This window comes from Salmo salar, chromosome ssa26 (assembly GCF_905237065.1).
Source record: "Salmo salar chromosome ssa26, Ssal_v3.1, whole genome shotgun sequence".
Taxonomy (NCBI): domain Eukaryota; kingdom Metazoa; phylum Chordata; class Actinopteri; order Salmoniformes; family Salmonidae; genus Salmo; species Salmo salar.
In genome coordinates, this window is record NC_059467.1 from 15,308,721 (window position 1) to 15,327,985 (window position 19,265).

The window sequence follows — 19,265 nt, forward strand, 5'->3', positions numbered from 1 at the left end:
AGGTTGCATGGTCAGGAAAAACTCCCGCCCCTCATAATAATGCCTGAAGGGTATGAAGAGGAGGATTGTGGTTATAGCTGCTGTTAGGCCAGTTGTTCTCGGTGTCTGGTCATACAGTACCTGCAGTTGATGAAGTTGGGGGCAGGGTTGAAAGGTCGCTCGTCCATGGGGTTGGGGTCGTCTGTGTTCTCCCCAGCCAGAACCATCCACTCCTCCCTCTTCTCATCCTCAAACACCTTCCACTGCTGGGAGGCACACATCAGGAGGACAAAGTCCGCTGGAGGGACCAGATACAGACACAACCATCAGCATCAAACTGGAGAAACGCTACAGTAGAACATCATCAAATTACTAATGAACAATTTTCTATATTATGCATCTATGACCAGGATATTTTGAGGTCAAACACAGGTCGTAGCGTTAGTAGGCCACAATATCACTGAGGTCAGATGAGGCAAGAGACTGACCAATGAGGTTCTTGGAGTTGGGGATGGTGTAGAAGTCTGGGAGGTAGATCCATTTGATGAGCGCTGAGTTGATTATGACGGGGGTGTTCCATCGCCAGGGGTAGTCTATAGAGGGAGGGACATACAGTCAGATACTGTAGGTACCAGGGGTAGTCTATAGAGGGAGGGACACACTGTCAGGTACTGTAGGTACCAGGGGTAGTCTATAGAGGGAGGGACACACAGTCAGATACTGTACGTACCAGGGGTAGTCTATAGAGCGGGACATACACTGTCAGGTACTGTAGGTACCAGGGGTAGTCTATAGAGGGAGGGACACACAGTCAGATACTGTAGGTACCAGGGGTAGTCTATAGAGCGGGACATACACTGTCAGGTACTGTAGGTACCAGGGGTAGTCTATAGAGGGAGGGACATACACTGTCAGGTACTGTTGGTACCAGGGGTAGTCTATAGAGGGAGGGACATACAATGTCAGGTACTGTAGGTACCAGGGGTAGTCTATAGAGGGAGGGACATACAATGTCAGGTACTGTAGGTACCAGGGGTAGTCTATAGAGGGAGGGACATACACTGTCAGGTACTGTAGGTACCAGGGGTAGTCTATAGAGGGAGGGACATACACTGTCAGGTACTGTAGGTACCAGGGGTAGTCTATAGAGGGAGGGACATACACTGTCAGGTACTGTAGGTACCAGGGGTAGTCTATAGAGGGAGGGACACACTGTCAGGTACTGTTGGTACCAGGGGTAGTCTATAGAGGGAGGGACATACACTGTCAGGTACTGTAGGTACCAGGGGTAGTCTATAGAGGGAGGGACATACAATGTCAGGTACTGTTGGTACCAGGGGTAGTCTATAGAGGGAGGGACATACAATGTCAGGTACTGTATGTAAAGGTGGTGATGTTCTTGTACAGCTACTGGGAAGCTGGCAACAATGGTGATACGTGGAGATGAATGAATCCCACTCACCTATACAGAGTGCAGGGGGAATGCCCACACACAGTATGTACTGGTAGATCATGAAGATGCTGAGGAACAGGCAGTACTTGGGCCAGATCTGAGCGATGGCCGCCCGGCGACGCCGTACCATGATGGCCACCAACCAACAGCTATGGATTATGACTAGGAAGTTCATCCGCTGGCCAATCACATTCACCGTCATCAGAAAGCAGATCTTGGAATGACACATGGACAGAAAAAGACATGGAAGATATGAGATGAATCCAAAAGCATAGAGAAATACACCAACATGCTTTTGAATAGTAACTCCAAACAGCAGCAAGAGGCCTACCTCCAGGCCAAACTTGTAGAAGCTGTAGTTGAGTAGGTACTTGATGCAGGCCAGCAGGCCCTGGTCCAGGGTGTCTCTGGTGGCCTGGGGGAAGATGGCTGGGATGAGGGGAGGGGACCTCTGCTGCTGCCTGTAGTGGTGGTCCTGGTGGCGGTTCACTGTGGCCTCAAACACCAGCAGCATCAGCACCAGCAGGTGGTTCTGGAAGGACACAAACACGACAGCATGAGCTAGGTCCAGTCCACTCGTTATTTGACCTAGTACCAAAGTTGGGGTCAATTCCATTTCAATTCCAGTCAATTCAGAAGGTAAACAAAATTCGAATAAAAAATATGTCAGTGGTCTTCCTGAATTGACTGGAATTGAAATAGACCCCAACCCTGCCTAGTACACATATAAAAAAATGTATCATGACGACGAACATAGCTCAATGACATTACCTTATAAATCACAGTCAAAAAACTGTCCCGAAGAGCATTGATCTCACCTTGCTATAGCCCAGCACGGTGGCATCCTTCCTGAAGCCAAACCAGTTGGCTGGGTCTACAGGCGCTCTGTACAGAGTGGAGTTCAGGACCTCAGCATCTTTCAGATTGGTTTCATTGGCCAAGGGCTATGATGGATAGAGAGATAGAGATAGAGATAGAGAGAGAGAGAGAGTATATGAGACTGAGGAACTGTAGCCAGAACGTCTCGCTGCAAATCACAGAAAAATAAACTGAAGGCTGTTCTCCTCTAAACAGCCATAAAGCAGGGAGACTAAACACGTCAACAGAATTCACACATGAAACTGCCAGTAATTAGCACCAAGGTATTAGCTTCTCACCAGGGGTAAATACTAGCATAGCGTGCACTCAGCAGAACGCTGGCAGCAGGAGTGTGAGAATGCTATCAATATAAACAGAGAGCATAACTTTGTACACTTTCATCTGTACTCCACTGTGTGTGTGTGTGTGTGTCTTTCCAGACTGGTGTCTCACCACAGTGCAGTTGTTGGAGTACTCGACAGGGTCGACGATGCTGAGCTGGTAGAGCATCTTGCAGACAATGATGATGCAGACCCAGATGGTGGACAGACAGCAAGCCATGTGGCGGAAGCGGGTGTAGGGCATGGCAAACGCCCAGAGCACCACCAGAACCAGGTTCATCACAGACGGCTGAGACAGAGAGATATAGATAGAGTGAGATCACGTGAGATAGAGTGAGTGAGTGAGTGAGTGAGAGAGAGAGAGAGAGAAAGAGATAGACAAAGAACGAGAAAGAAAGAGATCGAGAGACAAGAGAGACAGACAAAGAGAGAGGCCGTTTAGAAAAAGTGGGCTTGGGGCTTGGTTCCAAATTCACACGGTGCATAATAGACTTTAACAGATGACGGCTGTGGACTACTGACCTCTCCCAGAGCCACCCAGACCACGAAAAAGGCCACCATCTTGAGGATGTGCAGCTCCAGGACCCTCCAGATTAACACTTGGATCTGGGTCAGCGTGTCAGAGAACTTCCTGAACAGAACTATCAGCCTGTTCATCACCAAACCCCACTTACTGGGCATCATCTCTGTACAGCAGAGAGAAAGAGAGGGAGACATCATTATAGACATGCCACATATACAGAAACACTTGCCTTCCACTGTTTTTGTTTGTACAATTGTAAGCAGTCTTTGGGTCCTAGAAAAGCACTATACAAATCACATTTTATTTGTCACATACACATGGTTAGCAGATGTTAATGCGAGTGTAGCGAAATGCTTGTGCTTCTAGTTCCGACAATGCAGTAATATCTATCAAGTAATCTAACCTAACAATTTCACAACAATTACCTTATACACACAAGTGTAAAGGAAGGAATAAGAATATGTACATAAAAAAAATATATGAATGAGTGATGGTATAGAACGGCATAGGCAAGATGCAGTAGATGGTATAGAGTACAGTATATACATATGAGATGAGTAATGTAGGATATGTAACCATATAAAAGTGGCATTGTTTAAAGTGGCTAGTGATACATTACATCAAGATGCAGTAGATGGTATAGAGTTCAGTATATACATATGAGATGAGTAATGTAGGGTATGTAAGCATATGAAGTGACATTGTTTAAAGTGGCTAGTGATACACTTATTACATACATTTTTGCCATTATTAAAGTGGCTGGAGTTGAGTCAGTATGTTGGCAGCAGCCACTCAATGTTAGTGATGGCTGTTTAACAGTCTGATGGCCTTGAGATAGAAGCTGTTTTTCACTCTCTCGGTCCTCGCTTTGAAGCACCTGTGCTGACCTCGCCTTCTGGATGTTAGCGGGGTGAACAGGCAGTGGCTCGGGTGGTTGTTGTCCTTGATGATCTTTTTGGCCTTCCTGTGACATGGGGTGGTGTAGGTGTCCTGGAAGGCAGGTAGTTTGCACCCGGTGATGCGTTGTGCAGACCTCACTACCCTCTGGAGAGCCTTCCGGTTATGGGCGGAGCAGCTGCCGTACCAGGCGGTGATACATCCCGACAGGATGCTCGCGATTGTGCATCTGTAAAAGTTTGTGAGTGTTTCTGGTGACAAGCCGAATTTCTTCAGCCTCCTGAGGTTGAAGAGGCACTGCTGCGCCTTCTTCACGACGCTGTCTGTGTGGGTGGACCATTTCAGTGTGTCCGTGATGTGTATGCAGAGGAACTTAAAACTTTCTACCCTCTCCACTACTGTCCCGTCGATGTGGATAGGGGGGTGCTCCCTCTGCTGTTTCCTGAAGTCCACGATCATCTCCTTTGTTTTGTTGACGTTGAGTGTGAGGTTATTTTCCTGACACCACACTCCGAGGGCCCTCACCTCCTCCCTGTAGGCCGTCTCGTCGTTGTTGGTAATCAAGCCTACCACTGTAGTGTTGTCTGCAAACTTGATGATTGAGTTGGAGGCGTGCATGGCCACGCAGTCGTGAGTGAACAGGGAGTACAGGAGAGGGCTGAGAACGCACCCTTGTGGGGCCCCAGTGTTGAGGATCAGCGGGGTGGAGATGTTGTTACCTACCTTCACCACCTGGGGGCGGCCCGTCAGGAGGTCCAGGACCCAGTTGCACAGGGCGGGGTCGAGACCCAGGGTCTCGGAGCTTGATGATTATTTTGGAGGGTACTATGGTGTTAAATGCTGAGCTGTAGTCGATGAACAGCATTCTCACATAGGTATTCCTCTTGTCCAGATGGGTTAGGGAAGTGTGCAGTGTGATTGCAATTGCGTTGTCTGTGGACCTATTGGGGCGGTAAGCAAGTTGGAGTGGGTCTAGGGTGTCAGGTAGGGTGGAGGTGATATGGTCCATGACTAGTCTTTCAAAGCACTTCATGATGACGGAAGTGAGTGCTACAGGGCGGTAGTCATTTAGCTCAGTTATCTTAGCTTTCTTGGAAACAGGAACAATGGTGGCCCTCTTGAAGCATGTGGGGACAGCAGACTGGCATATGGATTGATTGAATATGTCTGTAAACACACCAGCCAGCTGGTCTGCGCATGCGCTGAGGACGCGGCCGGGGATGCCGTCTGGGCCTGCAGCCTTGCGAGGGTTGACACGTTTAAATGTTTTGCTCACGTCGGCTGCAGTGAAGGAGAGCCCGTAGGTTTTGGTAGCGGGCCGTGTCAGTGGCACTGTATTGTCCTCAAAGCGAGATCCAATGTATAAAGGGTTGCAGAAGACCTCATTAAGCATAACAACATCAGTGCTCACCATCATCCTCGGATCCGTCATCCCTCAGATCCGTCAACTGGTTTTCCTCCTCAAACACAGCCCCATCATCACAGCGGCGGACCTCTGGTCTGTGCCTGTTCCTCTTCCTGTGGGATCAAAATAGTGGCATCATATAGGATATTGTTTCTGCAGAGGTGGACAATGGCTCTGCCGGCAGTGACATTAAATGAGATGGACAGCACACGACTGAACTATCATTTACTATGGACATGACTACATGGGAATTTGAGGAGCATATTATCTATTATCCTCTGTCTGGCAGTGAGTCATACAGTGTGGGAGGAGCCTGAGAGGAGCGTACCGGTGTATTGGCGTGACGTGGTCCAGGTCTGTGATCCTCATGAAGGGTTTGTGGAAGTAGTGCAGCTGCAGGATGCAGGCCAGCAGGAAGAAGCCTGGGATCAGGATGCTGGTGAACAACTCGGTCAGCTTAAAGGTCTCCAAGCCGATGTCAGCCAGCCTGCAGGGAGACGGAGGAGCAGGACTCGCTTCAATTTCCAGAGGTTTCTACTATACTCATAGTACACCTCAAACACAGATTGGAGAGATCAGGACAACATAGGAAATCTGGAAAAACGAGTGCGGAAATTGATAATTAGGAATTCCTGATTAACCAGGAAAAACCACATCCATGAACCCAGATTGATGTTAATATAGGCCACTTCATCATCAAACATAATGACAACCCTAATAAGAAAGTGTGTATTAGTCTTGACCACACAGTGAGGTGGGGGAAACGTACTGCTCTTCAGTGAAGCCGGTGAAGTTCTTCCAGTAGGCAGGGAAGTCCTCAAACTGGAAGGTATAGATGGTGATAAGGACCAGCATGGTGTAGGCCACCACCAGCCACCAGAAAACCTTGAGCAGCCTCCTCCACAGAGAGTAGTACACCTGACGATATAGGTTACAGTAACAGTTACAGTCACGGTGGGGGTGGCCAACAACAGCAACATTCATTAACATGTCATTGACCAGTCAGTTTGACCACAGGTCAAATCGAGGTAACGGAGTTATCCCCAGTGCGACCAGGGGCAATTTGCCACATAAAACCAGTTTGTTGTGTGCTGCACTGTGGGCTGACCCTGTGTTACACTCATATTTGTTTGTGTGTGGAGGGTTGAGAGCAGAAGCAGGGAACACACGTACGAAGTAGCAGTCGGACCAATAAAGTAGTGTTGTAATATGGAAATCGCAAGGAGTTGATGATGGGGGTCATAGATTAAAAGGACTTCAGAGTGTGACCCCCTGGACTGATGGCGCCTACATACCTGGTAGAGACAGAGGCAAAGCAGGAAGAGCAGCATGTAGATGATCTTGTAGCCCACCAGCTTGCCCGCGAAGCTGACCATGATGAACATGCCTCCACACACATAGATCCAGTACTTGGCATAGCAGCTCATCACGAGTCTGCCCACAACCTTCAGAACAGACTCATTCTGCCCGCTCCCCTCTGTGGACCCAAAGGGAGAAGGAGCACCTTGTTACTAACCAAACAGAAGACACTGCCATACTGCACGGCGCACATGATTTGCAGTCAGTGCCAAAATTGACGCGCTCAGTACTGTAAAGGTGGCTCTGGATGAGAGCATCTGCTAAATGACTAAAATGTCAAATGTAGATAGCGGGAGAGAATGTTACTGGACCATACTAAAGCACACACACACCTGGGAACTTCATAACTTTGGTAAAGTACTTTATTGTGTAGAGAGAGAGAGTGAATCAGAAGTGTACCCTCTCACCTCCAGTGGTGACCTCCTGTAGAGGGGCAGACCTGCCCTTCTTCCTGCTGAAGTTGTCCTTCACTGACTGGCGCAGGAGCAGCCAGAACGTCAGCGTGTACAGCAGCTGACAGGATCAACAAAACAGACAGAAGGAGAGAGGAGCGGAGGAGAGAGATGTGAAATGAGACACCATTGGGAGTACAGTCTTGACACTGTTTGGGAGATTGACTGCAGGGCCACACTTTTAAGTGGTTCTAAACCTTTTAAGAAAGTGCAGGAGCATATACTGTTAAATAGCCTATTCAGCATATGTGACAGGCATGTTTTACACATAAAATATTTGTTGAGTGGTTGAACTTTTCAGGTACGCACTAAATGATACTGTCACGCCCTGACCTAAGAGAGCTGTTTTTTACTCTGTTTAGTTAGGTCAGGGTGTGATAGGGGGTGGGCATTCTATGTTTGTGTTTCTATGTTTTGGCCGGCTATGGTTTCCATTCATAGGCAGCTGTCTATCGTTGTCTCTGATTGGAAGCCATACTTAGGCAGCCTTTTCCCACTTGGTTTTCGTGGGTAGTCGTTTTCTGTTTCGTTTGTGTAACCTGACAGAACTGTTGGCTGTCGTTTTGTTTATTTGTCTAAGTGTTCGATTTCATTAAAATACAGCATGAGCACTCAACACGCTGCGCCTTGGTCCCCTCTATACGACGCCCGTTACAGATACCTTCTGGACATGTTTACTACAGCTCTTCAGTCTTCAGAATACAGACTACTGCACTATCAATTTCCTGTAGGCACATTTCCCAGAGCCTCTGTCCCACTGCTGACCCTGTCCCCTCCACCCCTACCCCCTCTCTCCTCACCATGGCCCCCAGGCGGAGGCAGGGGTACTGGGCTCGGTCCAGACCCAGCTGTCTAAGGCTCATGGTGCCCACGGTGCGGGGCAGCTCCGGCTGCAGGTCCATGGCCCAGACGTACTGCAGGAAGCAGAGGGCCAGGCCGTAGAGCAGGATGAAGGGAGAGCACAGCGTGGCGAAGTGGCGCCTCGCACGCAGCATCCAGATCAGACACGCCCACAGCAGCAGCACGAATGTCAGCCAGCTGTGGTAGGTGATGCTCCACACCTGCAGAGGGGCATCATGGGAGATGGAGTTCAGGTAAGACATGACATACCCTCACTGAGAACTGCTGTCACAGAACCAAGGCTTGGTTCCAATATCCCATGCATTCTTAGTGGTATTCTAGTGTGGATATTGGAACATAGCCTAATATACCCATAGGGCTCATAGAGAGGATATATTTACAATGTGAATTATATTTCAGAGTTACCATCATGGCGATGAGAGCACACACGTAGCTCTGCTGCATGACCACTCTACCCAGCAGGTGCAGAGGGTGGTCCCCGTGCTGTGCATCAGGGGAGCTACTGAGCCCTGGGCCCAAGTCCTGATGACTGGAGCCATTGGTGACGCGATCTCCTTTGCGCTCTATAGACAGAAGCGTGTTCTGGAACACATACACAACACACCTTTATAAACAACACCACCACACAGTCAGAGAATGGCAGACAGCAGTGCATCGGACTGCATGGAGCAGGGCAGGGGTGCTATCAGGTATCTCATGCCCACCTCAGTGTCGTCCTGGCTGGGTCGTCTCTGAGCGGACCAGGGCTTCAGTTCCACATCCTCTCCTCCTCCAGCATCAGTTCCTTTGACAAGCTGGGCCCCCTCCTCACCCTGTCATATAAGCAAGTACTGATTCAGAAAGCAGCACAGACAGAGAGGTATGTTTCATGCCTTTGCATGCTGATGTCGGTACCTTGTCAGCCGATCCATGGTGGCTGCTGATCTTCAGGACCGTCGCCACGGTGATGTACAGGAGAAGCAGGATCCCGGGGTTGACATACACCGGCCAATCATGCTCCGTGTTAAGGATGAGGTCATAGGAGGCGGAGCAGTTGCCAGGTTTGATGATATCCTTGAGGCCAAACAGTCTGGGGGTTGAGAAGAAGTGAGAGAGAATGTAACAGAAGCTTGTATATGGAGTTAAGTTTAGGAAACATGGTTTCTCTGTGAAACGTCATCAGATGACGTCAACTTCATCGCACAGTTTAGCCCTGTGTTCACCCAGCCTATTGAGTATAGTTTCAAGGCAGAGGAAATGTCAGGTTAGATTTGTGGGCTGGAACGGACTTCTCATGTTGATGGCTGAGTGTGGCTAAGAGCCAGAGGTAGAGGTGAAGATAAAGAAGGAGAGATAGAAAGAACGAAAGATCACAGGTGTTTCCACCTGGGAGGCCTTGATAACAGCAGTACATATCTCTCCCTCTATCTCTCCAGCATCCTATGCCAAAACCCTGAGGCACCGAGATGGAATGCTACAGGACGGCTTCATCACCCCCACCCCTCCACCCCGTTTCACATCCCAGGTGTAAGAGGGGAGGAGAGGGATGGTTACATTTGGTAATATTCCAAAAACAACTTGCCAGTATTTCCTCACATAGCTTTCACACTCCACTCCTCCCCTCTCATTTCACTCCATTCCCCTTCTTCCCCCTCCTTCCCTCCATTGATACTGAGAACTATGAAACAAAACTGAGAACTGTCTCAGTTCCACTCATCTGCTGTTAGGTAAGAGTGCAGTCTGTAACTGTCTCAACAAGATCACAACCCCAAAAAGATGATATGTTTAAGGTTATCAGAAACTTGTGAGCCAAGGAGTCATTGTGTACAAATCACTTCAGAATCAATATGTTTGAATCACAATCTTGAGCTAGTGTGACAACCAGGAGCATCGCTATGGCTGCTGCCAGTCCCTGTGAGAAGTAAAGCTGAGTAGGTACTAGAGACATGAAATACAATGACTAAAAGGGAATAGAATGACTTATTTGGGTAGAGGTGGGGTACTGACCTGGCCCACAGGCTGGCAGGGGGGAAGATGCCCTGGGCAATGGGGCACTGGTACAGGTAGAGACACACCAGGTGGCCCGCCGTGAAAAAGCCCACCATCACACACAGCACGTTGAAGCCTAGGTGACTGATGGGAAAGTGGCAGGCCCACCATGTGCACACGCCGATGAAAAGCAGGAAGTAGATTGCAGAGAAGGCCGAGGGTAACGTGATGCCTGGGGAACAGAGATACAGGCGAGGGACTTTATCAACACGATAATACTGCACGTCGTCTCTCAAATACAACAACCCATACATGGATATCTTAAAGCAGTTCCCCCATACTTCAATGCAGGGATGGGTAACTGGCGGCCAACGGGACGCCCCCCTTTTGAAGGCCCTTGGTTCAATTTCCCACCAAAATGACATTTTTTGGGGAACTCAGTCAGGGTCTCAACTTACTGTTGCCAGGCAGAATACTAGAATACAAAAGGTGCAATTTAGAAATTTGGTTGTGCATCAACAGATGTTCTCTTGTTACGTCAGTCACTGTTAGTAACTCAATCGGCCCATGCCAGCAAAACTGTTTTAGATTGGTAAGTTAGTCTAGTGGCCAGCTATATAAACTTGTAATCATCAAGGTGGAATTAGAGTTTGGGGGGGGCACTGATTTTGTTAATCTCACTCAGATATCATTAAAAACTGCAAACATTTCTCTCCACCCTATGTCAAAATGTGTAATATTGCAGAAAACTAGCTGAAAACTGCTCATTTTCTTCTGCTAATGAAGTTCCTTTTATAATTAAGCAGTAATACAGGGGTTATTCCCTTGACTCCACTCCACTCTACCCTCACCTCCCTCTAGTTCTCACCAGCCAGAGCCAGCAGGGTGATGGCCAGGATCCGGCCCAGGTCCCTCAGGACCTTCTGGGCTGTGGCTCGGAGCCGGGCCGCCAGCTGCTTGGCACGAGTTGCTGCAGAAACCACATCATCCCCAGGTTCACTGGGCGACGAAATGCCTTCCTCATCTCCCTCCTCTTCCTCCTCCTCTTCACCCTCCTTTGTCTCTGACCCATCCTCTGCCTGGAAAGAACCAAAGCATGAGCCAAATGTAAACCGATATTCATAAATGTAATTAATAATTTTTTATTTTTGAACTTTTACTTAAGCAGGGAGTCCCCAACAAAGGTCTCTTTTGCAAGGGAGCCCTGTAGCACAAGGCCAGCAGCAATTGCACAATAAAACGTAAGAGAACAAATACTTCAATAAAGTGTAATGTCAACAGTACGGTAAATCTCAGATGCAACGCGATCTGTATCCCCGTTATCAAGAGCACTTAACTTCCATGACAAGAACCTGGCACAAAGCATAACCACCAGACATACATGTGATACTATTCTTGTCATCTCCAGTTACGTACATACAGTAGGTCAACACTGTAAACGGTAAAACTGGCATGGCACATTACACACTCATGGAGATCACTTTCTGACTGGGGCGCTATGTTCAAAAGGGGAAACTCCCTGACAAACACCTGCACCTAATCACATCGTTTAAGGTTCTAGATAGGGCATTTTTTTTCTAAGGGTGTATCTGCAACTTTCCATTACCAAAAATGCATTATCTTAAGCATCAGCAACATTATTCTCGATGATGGAATACAGTACATAAGAGGCAGAGTGTGTGGTGTGTGTGTCTGTGGGAGTCCAATTACCTGGAGTCCCTGTCGTCTTCTGTTTAACCTAGAGCGTTCGGGTTAGTCTGTGTGCTGCTGACTGCACAGCGGTAGAACTATCAAAAGACAGATAAAAGGAAAGTAGGCCTCTCTCTCCCCCCTCTCCCTCATGTTTCATTAATACCGCTTTTCCCATCTCATTCTGACCAGAAGTATCTCTCTAGACAGATGCTTGCCTCTCACTAACGTTTCCCTTCTTTCAGACGCTTCTCTGTCCTTCAAGCGAGGTCTTATGATTATCTGGGAGAAGTATTGCTAGAGGCAGAAAGATCAAGCACCCAGAACATTCCTTCATCTAGGGTTCCTCCCAAGAGATCATCATCAACATCACTCTCCTGCCGCCGGCACTCCCATACCTCTCTCTCCATCTCCCTAATACACCCTATCCATCTGTTATACATTCCCTCTCTTTCCCTCACACTCCCTCCCTATTTCCCTCCATCCTGTCCCCTCTCTTCTCCTGACTGTCCAGTGGCTCCTCTGTGGTCTATGATGACTGCCTGGCCTTCATGACTCCAGCCTCCTCTCAGTGTGACCTGTTCCAGGGGAGTCGTTGACACCCCCAGCGTGTGAAGTCAACCATTGACCACGGGAGTCTCATTACTGAGGAATCCCCGCTTTGGGTGGGCTAAGAGGGGTGGCATTCCTCACACACGCCCTGTCACATACACCAACCGGTCACCCGCACAACATCCCTCCCACACACCCTGGATGAACAGCGGGGACAGTGTCAAGGGTTAGCCACGTGCACAACCTAATGGGATTCTGTTTCTGGACCTGCACATGGAGTATGCTTGGGGTTTTCATGAAGACTAATCCTCCTCTACAAAATAAGACAGGAACGTTTATGTTACTGACAACCCACTGCTGGCTCCCCTGTCCTCCCTTAGATGTAGTTCTGAGTGAAACCATGTGAGCCAGCGGGAGAGTGAATGCAGTGTGATGAGAGGGTGAGGTGAGGTATACTGTATGTGTTAAAGGATGTGCCCAAACTGCCCATTTCACAAACACAGTCTCCAGTTTCCCCAGCTGAAAACCACCAGGCTCCACAGCCAGTCCCCTGAGTCCCGGCCACATCAAAGACCATTGTCTCAGCCTCTCTGGCTGGAGGCAGCCGCTCATTCCCAAACACAGGAACAGCCGCAGAACGTTGCGGTCGGAACGTTACAACATCATCACAGAGATGTTGTGAGAATGTTGTTTTTGATGTGTGTGCAGGTCTGAAAGTGGACAAGAGGCTCAACAGCAGTTTGGTTGTGTTTGTTCATTGATCGAGTCATGGTCCTTTTATCCTTGTCTGACACAGATCGGGGCAGGCTGTGTTTGTTTGGGTGGTAGCCCTGGCTACGACAGGAGTAGAAAGCTGTTGCTCAAGGCAACAGAAAGAAACAAATTAGGGAGAGAGAAAAAAAATGAGATTGAAAGTACAACGTAGTCTGGAGAGCGAAGAGCAGTCGAGACTGTCAGCAACAAAGGAAACGGAAGAAAAAAATCTTCCACTAATAGACTGGCTGGTGAAACCTCAGTGTGTGTGTGTGTGTAGAGGCCCATGGGTAGGAGGCAGCATTACGTCTGGGCAGCATTACGTCTTCCACTAATAGACTGGCTGGTGAAACCTCAGTGTGTGTGTGTGTGTAGAGGCCCATGGGTAGGAGGCAGCATTACGTCTGGGCAGCATTACGTCTTCCACTAATAGACTGGCTGGTGAAACCTCAGTGTGTGTGTGTAGAGGCCCATGGGTAGGAGGCAGCATTACGTCTGGGCAGCATTACGTCTTCCACTAATAGACTGGCTGGTGAAACCTCAGTGTGTGTGTGTATGAGAGGCCCATGGGTAGGAGGCAGCATTACGTCTGGGCAGCATTACGTCTTCCACTAATAGACTGGCTGGTGAAACCTCAGTGTGTGTGTGTGTGTAGAGGCCCATGGGTAGGAGGCAGCATTACGTCTGGGCAGCATTACGTCTTCCACTAATAGACTGGCTGGTGAAACCTCAGTGTGTGTGTGTGTAGAGGCCCATGGGTAGGAGGCAGCATTACGTCTGGGCAGCATTACGTCTTCCACTAATAGACTGGCTGGTGAAACCTCAGTGTGTGTGTGTGTGTAGAGGCCCATGGGTAGGAGGCAGCATTACGTCTGGGCAGCATTACGTCTTCCACTAATAGACTGGCTGGTGAAACCTCAGTGTGTGTGTGTATGAGAGGCCCATGGGTAGGAGGCAGCATTACGTCTGGGCAGCATTACGTCTTCCACTAATAGACTGGCTGGTGAAACCTCAGTGTGTGTGTGTGTGTAGAGGCCCATGGGTAGGAGGCAGCATTACGTCTGGGCAGCATTACGTCTTCCACTAATAGACTGGCTGGTGAAACCTCAGTGTGTGTGTGTATGAGAGGCCCATGGGTAGGAGGCAGCATTACGTCTGGGCAGCATTACGTCTTCCACTAATAGACTGGCTGGTGAAACCTCAGTGTGTGTGTGTGTGTAGAGGCCCATGGGTAGGAGGCAGCATTACGTCTCTCTCCCAGGCAGGCTGAGGCTGGGCTAGCCTGCCACACTGCGGAGCAGAGCAGGAAACCAACTCAGCTGGTGAAACAATAGCTACCACTGTCACCAGCACCAGGCCTGAAGGAACCTCCCCATTACCTCACTGTGTCTCTCTCTCTGCCCCAGTAACACCACAACAAACACCAACACACCAGAGAGCAGTAACACTCAACTACTGTAGCATACCACAACACTGTTTCACCACATGATACAGTTCCATAGAGAATAATGCTGCCCTCCAGTACCTGTATGTCCTCTTGCTCATAGGCTGACCGTAGGTGAATCTGTTCTTATCAGCAGTTATTGCACTAACAGTGCTATCAGCAGTATCTGGCTGCATCAAAAGGAAGATGGCCTTTCACGGAAGCATTCGGTTGTGCGTCTTGTGAGCTTTCAATTCTGTGAATATTCTGAATGCGATGTCCTATTTACTCTGCAATTTTGGAATATGATTAAAGCGAAGTAATTATGCACAAATGTTTGTTACCACATAATGATTTAAATTTAAGAAATGGTTGTGAACAAAACATGAAGTTTAATATGAACAGTGTGGAAGGGCTTGAGGCAAGCGAGTGGGTGTGGCGGACATGGCCAGCCCAGCTCATACATTCATTCCAGCTCAGACATTCATTCCAGCACCTCAGGCATAACCCTCCTCTTTAATCAGAGACAAGACATTGGGTGCCATAACATTAACTGCTTCCATTTCCTGAGTGGTGGAAGCCAGGGACACTGCTTACTATTTGTGACTCACTGATTCGCAGGGCAAGACTATTACTATATATGGTTCGGAGTACTACTATATAAGCAGTGCTTAAATTTGTAAAATCGAAAGGTGCCGGAACAAAAAGTGAGCGCAAGAGAGGTGTGACCTGGGGGGTTCTGAGGTACCGGAACGGATGAAGAAAATCCCCTTTATAATAAAGCATTGCATGCATATCATCGCATTTACGTAGTGGCATAGCGCAGTAGAGTAGAGGCACTTACATAAGTTGCACACATGGGGAACATTTATAGTAGCCTAGGGTCAACATTTTTGGGGGACTTTTATAAAACGCATTTCATACGTCATGTTACATGACTGGAGACTTTGGCAGAATCTTTTTTAATACAGCACAAATTATCGAAATGGCAAGCTACTTTGACACTGACAAACTGAGATCAATAAAAACGACATTGTCTTGAATCCATCAATAGTCTAGGCCTTGGTGTGTGGAGACACATATTGAGGAGGAAGTTATAGTCCTAAACCTGCTTTCCAGTTTCACTGACTCACCCAATGACGTGCAGCTCACTTGCTGGTGATGGCCGATGCACTCGTGCCAAAAGCCTCTCTCTCTCTTTTGTAAAACAATATTTGGAAATGGCTCCTTTTCAGCAGGAGCCATTTGCTTTCCAACCTGTATTTCCCCTCGATTGTATTTGAAATATTGCGAAAGGCCTGTTTTGTCTACATGTACATGCTGTTTTTTCACTGACAGATTAGCCGGGCGTTCCCAAATGTAGGCTATTCCTTGTTATGCTATTGGACTACAATCCACAGCTAGGCTAAATGATAGGCTTTCTCATTGCTAAATTATAGGCCTTCTCATTGTGTAGTAGGCTATTCTGAATTATTTAATTTATTTCTGAACAGACAGCAGTAATTCTATAACTTTGGCAAATGTATTTCAATTCATCAGGGGTGCTGCAGTTCCTTCAGAACCCTTGGCGCGGCTATGATTCTATAAAGGAAATACACGATGAAGTGCAACGCTGGAGAGATGAGAGTTGCAGGTTCATGTCTATCAGAGCAGAGAGATCATAGAAAGTGAATCTCATTCTAGTTATGTGAGAGATACTGGCGCTCTTCTCACACAGCCACGGGTTGGTCTCAAACATAGGTTACAATGTTGCATAAACCATAGACTCGGGCCGGCCCAACCCAAATCAACTCTTAGAATCTACTTTATCACATGACGTTTTTTTGTGGGTGCAGGAGAATGAACAAATAGGCAACTCAAATGAACTGTGATGGCTTTTATTCTCATTTTTACATTGCAAAAAGTGACAATTATTTTTCATGACACGAGAGGTACCAGATCCGGCCAAATAGGTTTCCGGAACAAAACACACATTTATCATGAAAGTGCTAGGTAAAATACCCCAGAAACACTAATATGCAGTGCTTCATTTGAGACGGATCCTGTTTGGCTCAAATTAAGCACTGCATTTAGTGTTTCTGGGGTACTTAACCTAGCACTTGCATGATAAATGTGTGTGAGCGCGCATGTCCCACATATGACCCATATTAATAGCAGCATAGCGGTGAGGCCCAGTCTGTGTCTATAGAGTAGATAACCACTCACCCCCTGTGTGGAGTCGGAGGCTACCGGCAGGAAAGTGACGTCATCTCTCTTCTTGACCAGCCGGTTACACACCACCAGGGTAACCAGGGAGATCACAAACACCCCCAGGTCAGGGGTCAGCAGACGCACCCCACTCCACGGGTCATCCAGGGGCAGCCTAGAAGACAGAGCCACATGCAGGGGTCAAAAACCTAACGAGGAACTACACCGTGTACATTCTCACACACTTACACAATGACAGTAAAGAGGGTACATAAATGATAACATGTACCACTACCAGTGAGTCATAAGGTCAAAGAACAAACAGAAAGAACAAAAGGAGATGTAAGAGTGAACATTGGTTGAGTTCTGAAAATAACAGTATATGATCTCCACACACAGTTCAGGGAGGAATGATCCTCAGTGACAAGATACACCGTTTCCAAACATTCCCCACATACCTGGATACACCGACATGCCTCGATAGTGTCTCCCACAAACTACCTGTAAAGACAGAGAGTGTTAGGACTACCAGCTCTCCCCAGGCCACTCGGGCTCTGACATGGAGTGTCGTTTAGGGGCGGGACATGTCATACAAGGCAAGAACTGTAGAGAACAACTACAACATAGAGTCCTGCTGCAGCTACCGTAGATGTTCCCATGAGCCCCCAGTAACTCTGGGAGTAAGCCGCCGTGTCGGTATTTGAACGGGCTTGTGAGGAGCCCAGGCATGGACAGACTGAAGCTGGAGTCAGCATGGTGGACTAACTCACATGGTCAAGAGAAGCAAATAATATGACATCAAAGAACACTGCTTTAGCTATTAAAGCTCCTTGAGGACATATTGATACGGCCTGGCCAAAGCAAGTGCAGACCACGAAACAAAATCCACATTTTCTACAGACGGACAGTGGTAAGCATGGAGCATTCACTGATTGTCGTTAGCCACCGGCGTGGAATACTGAGCAGTAAACTGAGTGTGAAGACAGCTGGACTTAACGTGTCAAAAATTAAATCAGGGAGGGAGAAGCAATGATTTCAAGGAGTTTCTTTAGTCTAAGTCAGGGGTGTCCAACTCTTCCCAAGGAGGGTCTAGTGTCTGCTGGTTTTTGGTTTTTCCTTTCAGTTAAGACCTAGACAACCAGGTGAGGGGAGCTCCTCACTAATCAGCGACCTTAATTCATCAATCAAATTTCCAAGGGCGGAGCGAAAACCCGCAGACACTCGGCCCTGGGCGGGATGAGTTTGACACGAGGTCTAAGTGATTGAAGCTAAACAAGCCCCTTATGTATGGCACAGGCCATTGTTTAGATATGCGGACTGAAAACATGGCAATGGAACGGCCTGTGTCAAAGACGTCTATATTCACTCACAGTTGTTTCCCAGTGCATGGTCCAGGTCAGGGAGAGTGTACAGGCAGATCTGGAAGGAGACATGGGCTAGCAGGAAGAGAAGACTGGTGCAGAACAGAGCCTTGATGAAGCGTCCAGTATGTCCTGGAGAAAAGAGAGAGATGGCGTTAGAGGAGGGGAATGGGAGGGGGGGGGCAATGTAGAATATGAAAAGGGAGGATAACAATCAGTTCCTCCCATCCCTCAGGTAAAATAGGTTCAGGAAATAGCAGCGTGCACAGTACTAAGCATGAACAGGACAGCAGGTCATTATAGAGGGTTTGGGTTGAAGTGTTTTCCAAGGACCTGTCCTGATCTGACTCAACATCATCTCACCTTCAAAATGATGCTTCATTTTCCACCAGTCAGAACACAGAACACATACAGAGGCCATGGAGGCACTAGTAATCACAGCAGTACCTTTAGAGTCTAAGCAGGAATGGCTTGTAACAGTTAATTGCCCGTTTTTAAACTAAATGGGAACAAGCCTGTGGATGGCATGGAGGTACTGACCGTGCTGAACTGTGCCGCTGACCATAAAATGGCCCCCTGCCCGTTCTAGCCCTGAAGCCCCTCCTCCTCGCCACATGTTTGTGTGAGGCAGCTTTGATTGGTCTCCCCATAAAGCTGTCAGCTCCCATCGGTGGTGTGAAACGGGCCACAGTTAAGACACAGGCACAAACTCCCAGTGTAGTGAACGAACGCTGCAGGTCCCTGTGGAATCATGGGGGATTTTCCTTTACAGGCGTTGACTGGCTCAAGAAAATTAGCAGCTACAACAAGTCAGTGTGAAGGGACGAGCTTAGGGCTTTGATTGTGTTTTATGGAGATTTTTTTTCTCTGCGGCCTGCAAGGCGAAGGGCAGTTTAACGGCTCAGTGCTGCTCTATCACCCCCTCAATTACAGCAGACAGGAGGCTAGGTACTGCATTTACAGGCTTATCCCTGATCCCAGATGTAGGTTTATCCCACGAACACCAATTTACATTTATGACTAATACTAGACCTGAAGATGAAATAATATTCAACGTTGCATTGCTAGCTAGAGGTAGTATGCCAGAGCAGTGAGAGAGTATCATTCATGGGCCTGCTTTCTGAGCATCATCCTTTTAAATCATTTCATGCACAGTGAACCATTCACATTTGATTTGGCGTGCACCCCTCAGTGACGCAATGTG

General features: G+C 48.0%; 1 protein-coding gene across 1 annotated transcript in view; it reads right to left on the minus strand.

Moving 5' to 3' along the window:
* Positions 1 to 19,265, minus strand: part of LOC106587265 (piezo-type mechanosensitive ion channel component 1) — a 73,488-nt gene that overhangs the window by 17,111 nt on the left and 37,112 nt on the right. The window contains exons 3-23 of the mRNA XM_014175505.2: positions 18,071 to 18,193; positions 17,159 to 17,201; positions 16,719 to 16,875; positions 10,965 to 11,175; positions 10,115 to 10,328; positions 9,023 to 9,197; positions 8,833 to 8,940; positions 8,534 to 8,710; positions 8,068 to 8,328; positions 7,223 to 7,328; positions 6,752 to 6,933; positions 6,226 to 6,374; positions 5,785 to 5,943; positions 5,463 to 5,569; positions 3,154 to 3,317; positions 2,744 to 2,920; positions 2,251 to 2,376; positions 1,764 to 1,964; positions 1,442 to 1,646; positions 468 to 572; positions 121 to 277 (exon numbers count right to left, since the gene is read on the minus strand). Of these exons, the coding sequence (XP_014030980.1) occupies positions 121 to 277; positions 468 to 572; positions 1,442 to 1,646; positions 1,764 to 1,964; positions 2,251 to 2,376; positions 2,744 to 2,920; positions 3,154 to 3,317; positions 5,463 to 5,569; positions 5,785 to 5,943; positions 6,226 to 6,374; positions 6,752 to 6,933; positions 7,223 to 7,328; positions 8,068 to 8,328; positions 8,534 to 8,710; positions 8,833 to 8,940; positions 9,023 to 9,197; positions 10,115 to 10,328; positions 10,965 to 11,175; positions 16,719 to 16,875; positions 17,159 to 17,201; positions 18,071 to 18,193 (3,307 nt within the window). The remainder of the gene's footprint in view (positions 1 to 120; positions 278 to 467; positions 573 to 1,441; positions 1,647 to 1,763; positions 1,965 to 2,250; positions 2,377 to 2,743; positions 2,921 to 3,153; positions 3,318 to 5,462; positions 5,570 to 5,784; positions 5,944 to 6,225; positions 6,375 to 6,751; positions 6,934 to 7,222; positions 7,329 to 8,067; positions 8,329 to 8,533; positions 8,711 to 8,832; positions 8,941 to 9,022; positions 9,198 to 10,114; positions 10,329 to 10,964; positions 11,176 to 16,718; positions 16,876 to 17,158; positions 17,202 to 18,070; positions 18,194 to 19,265) is intronic.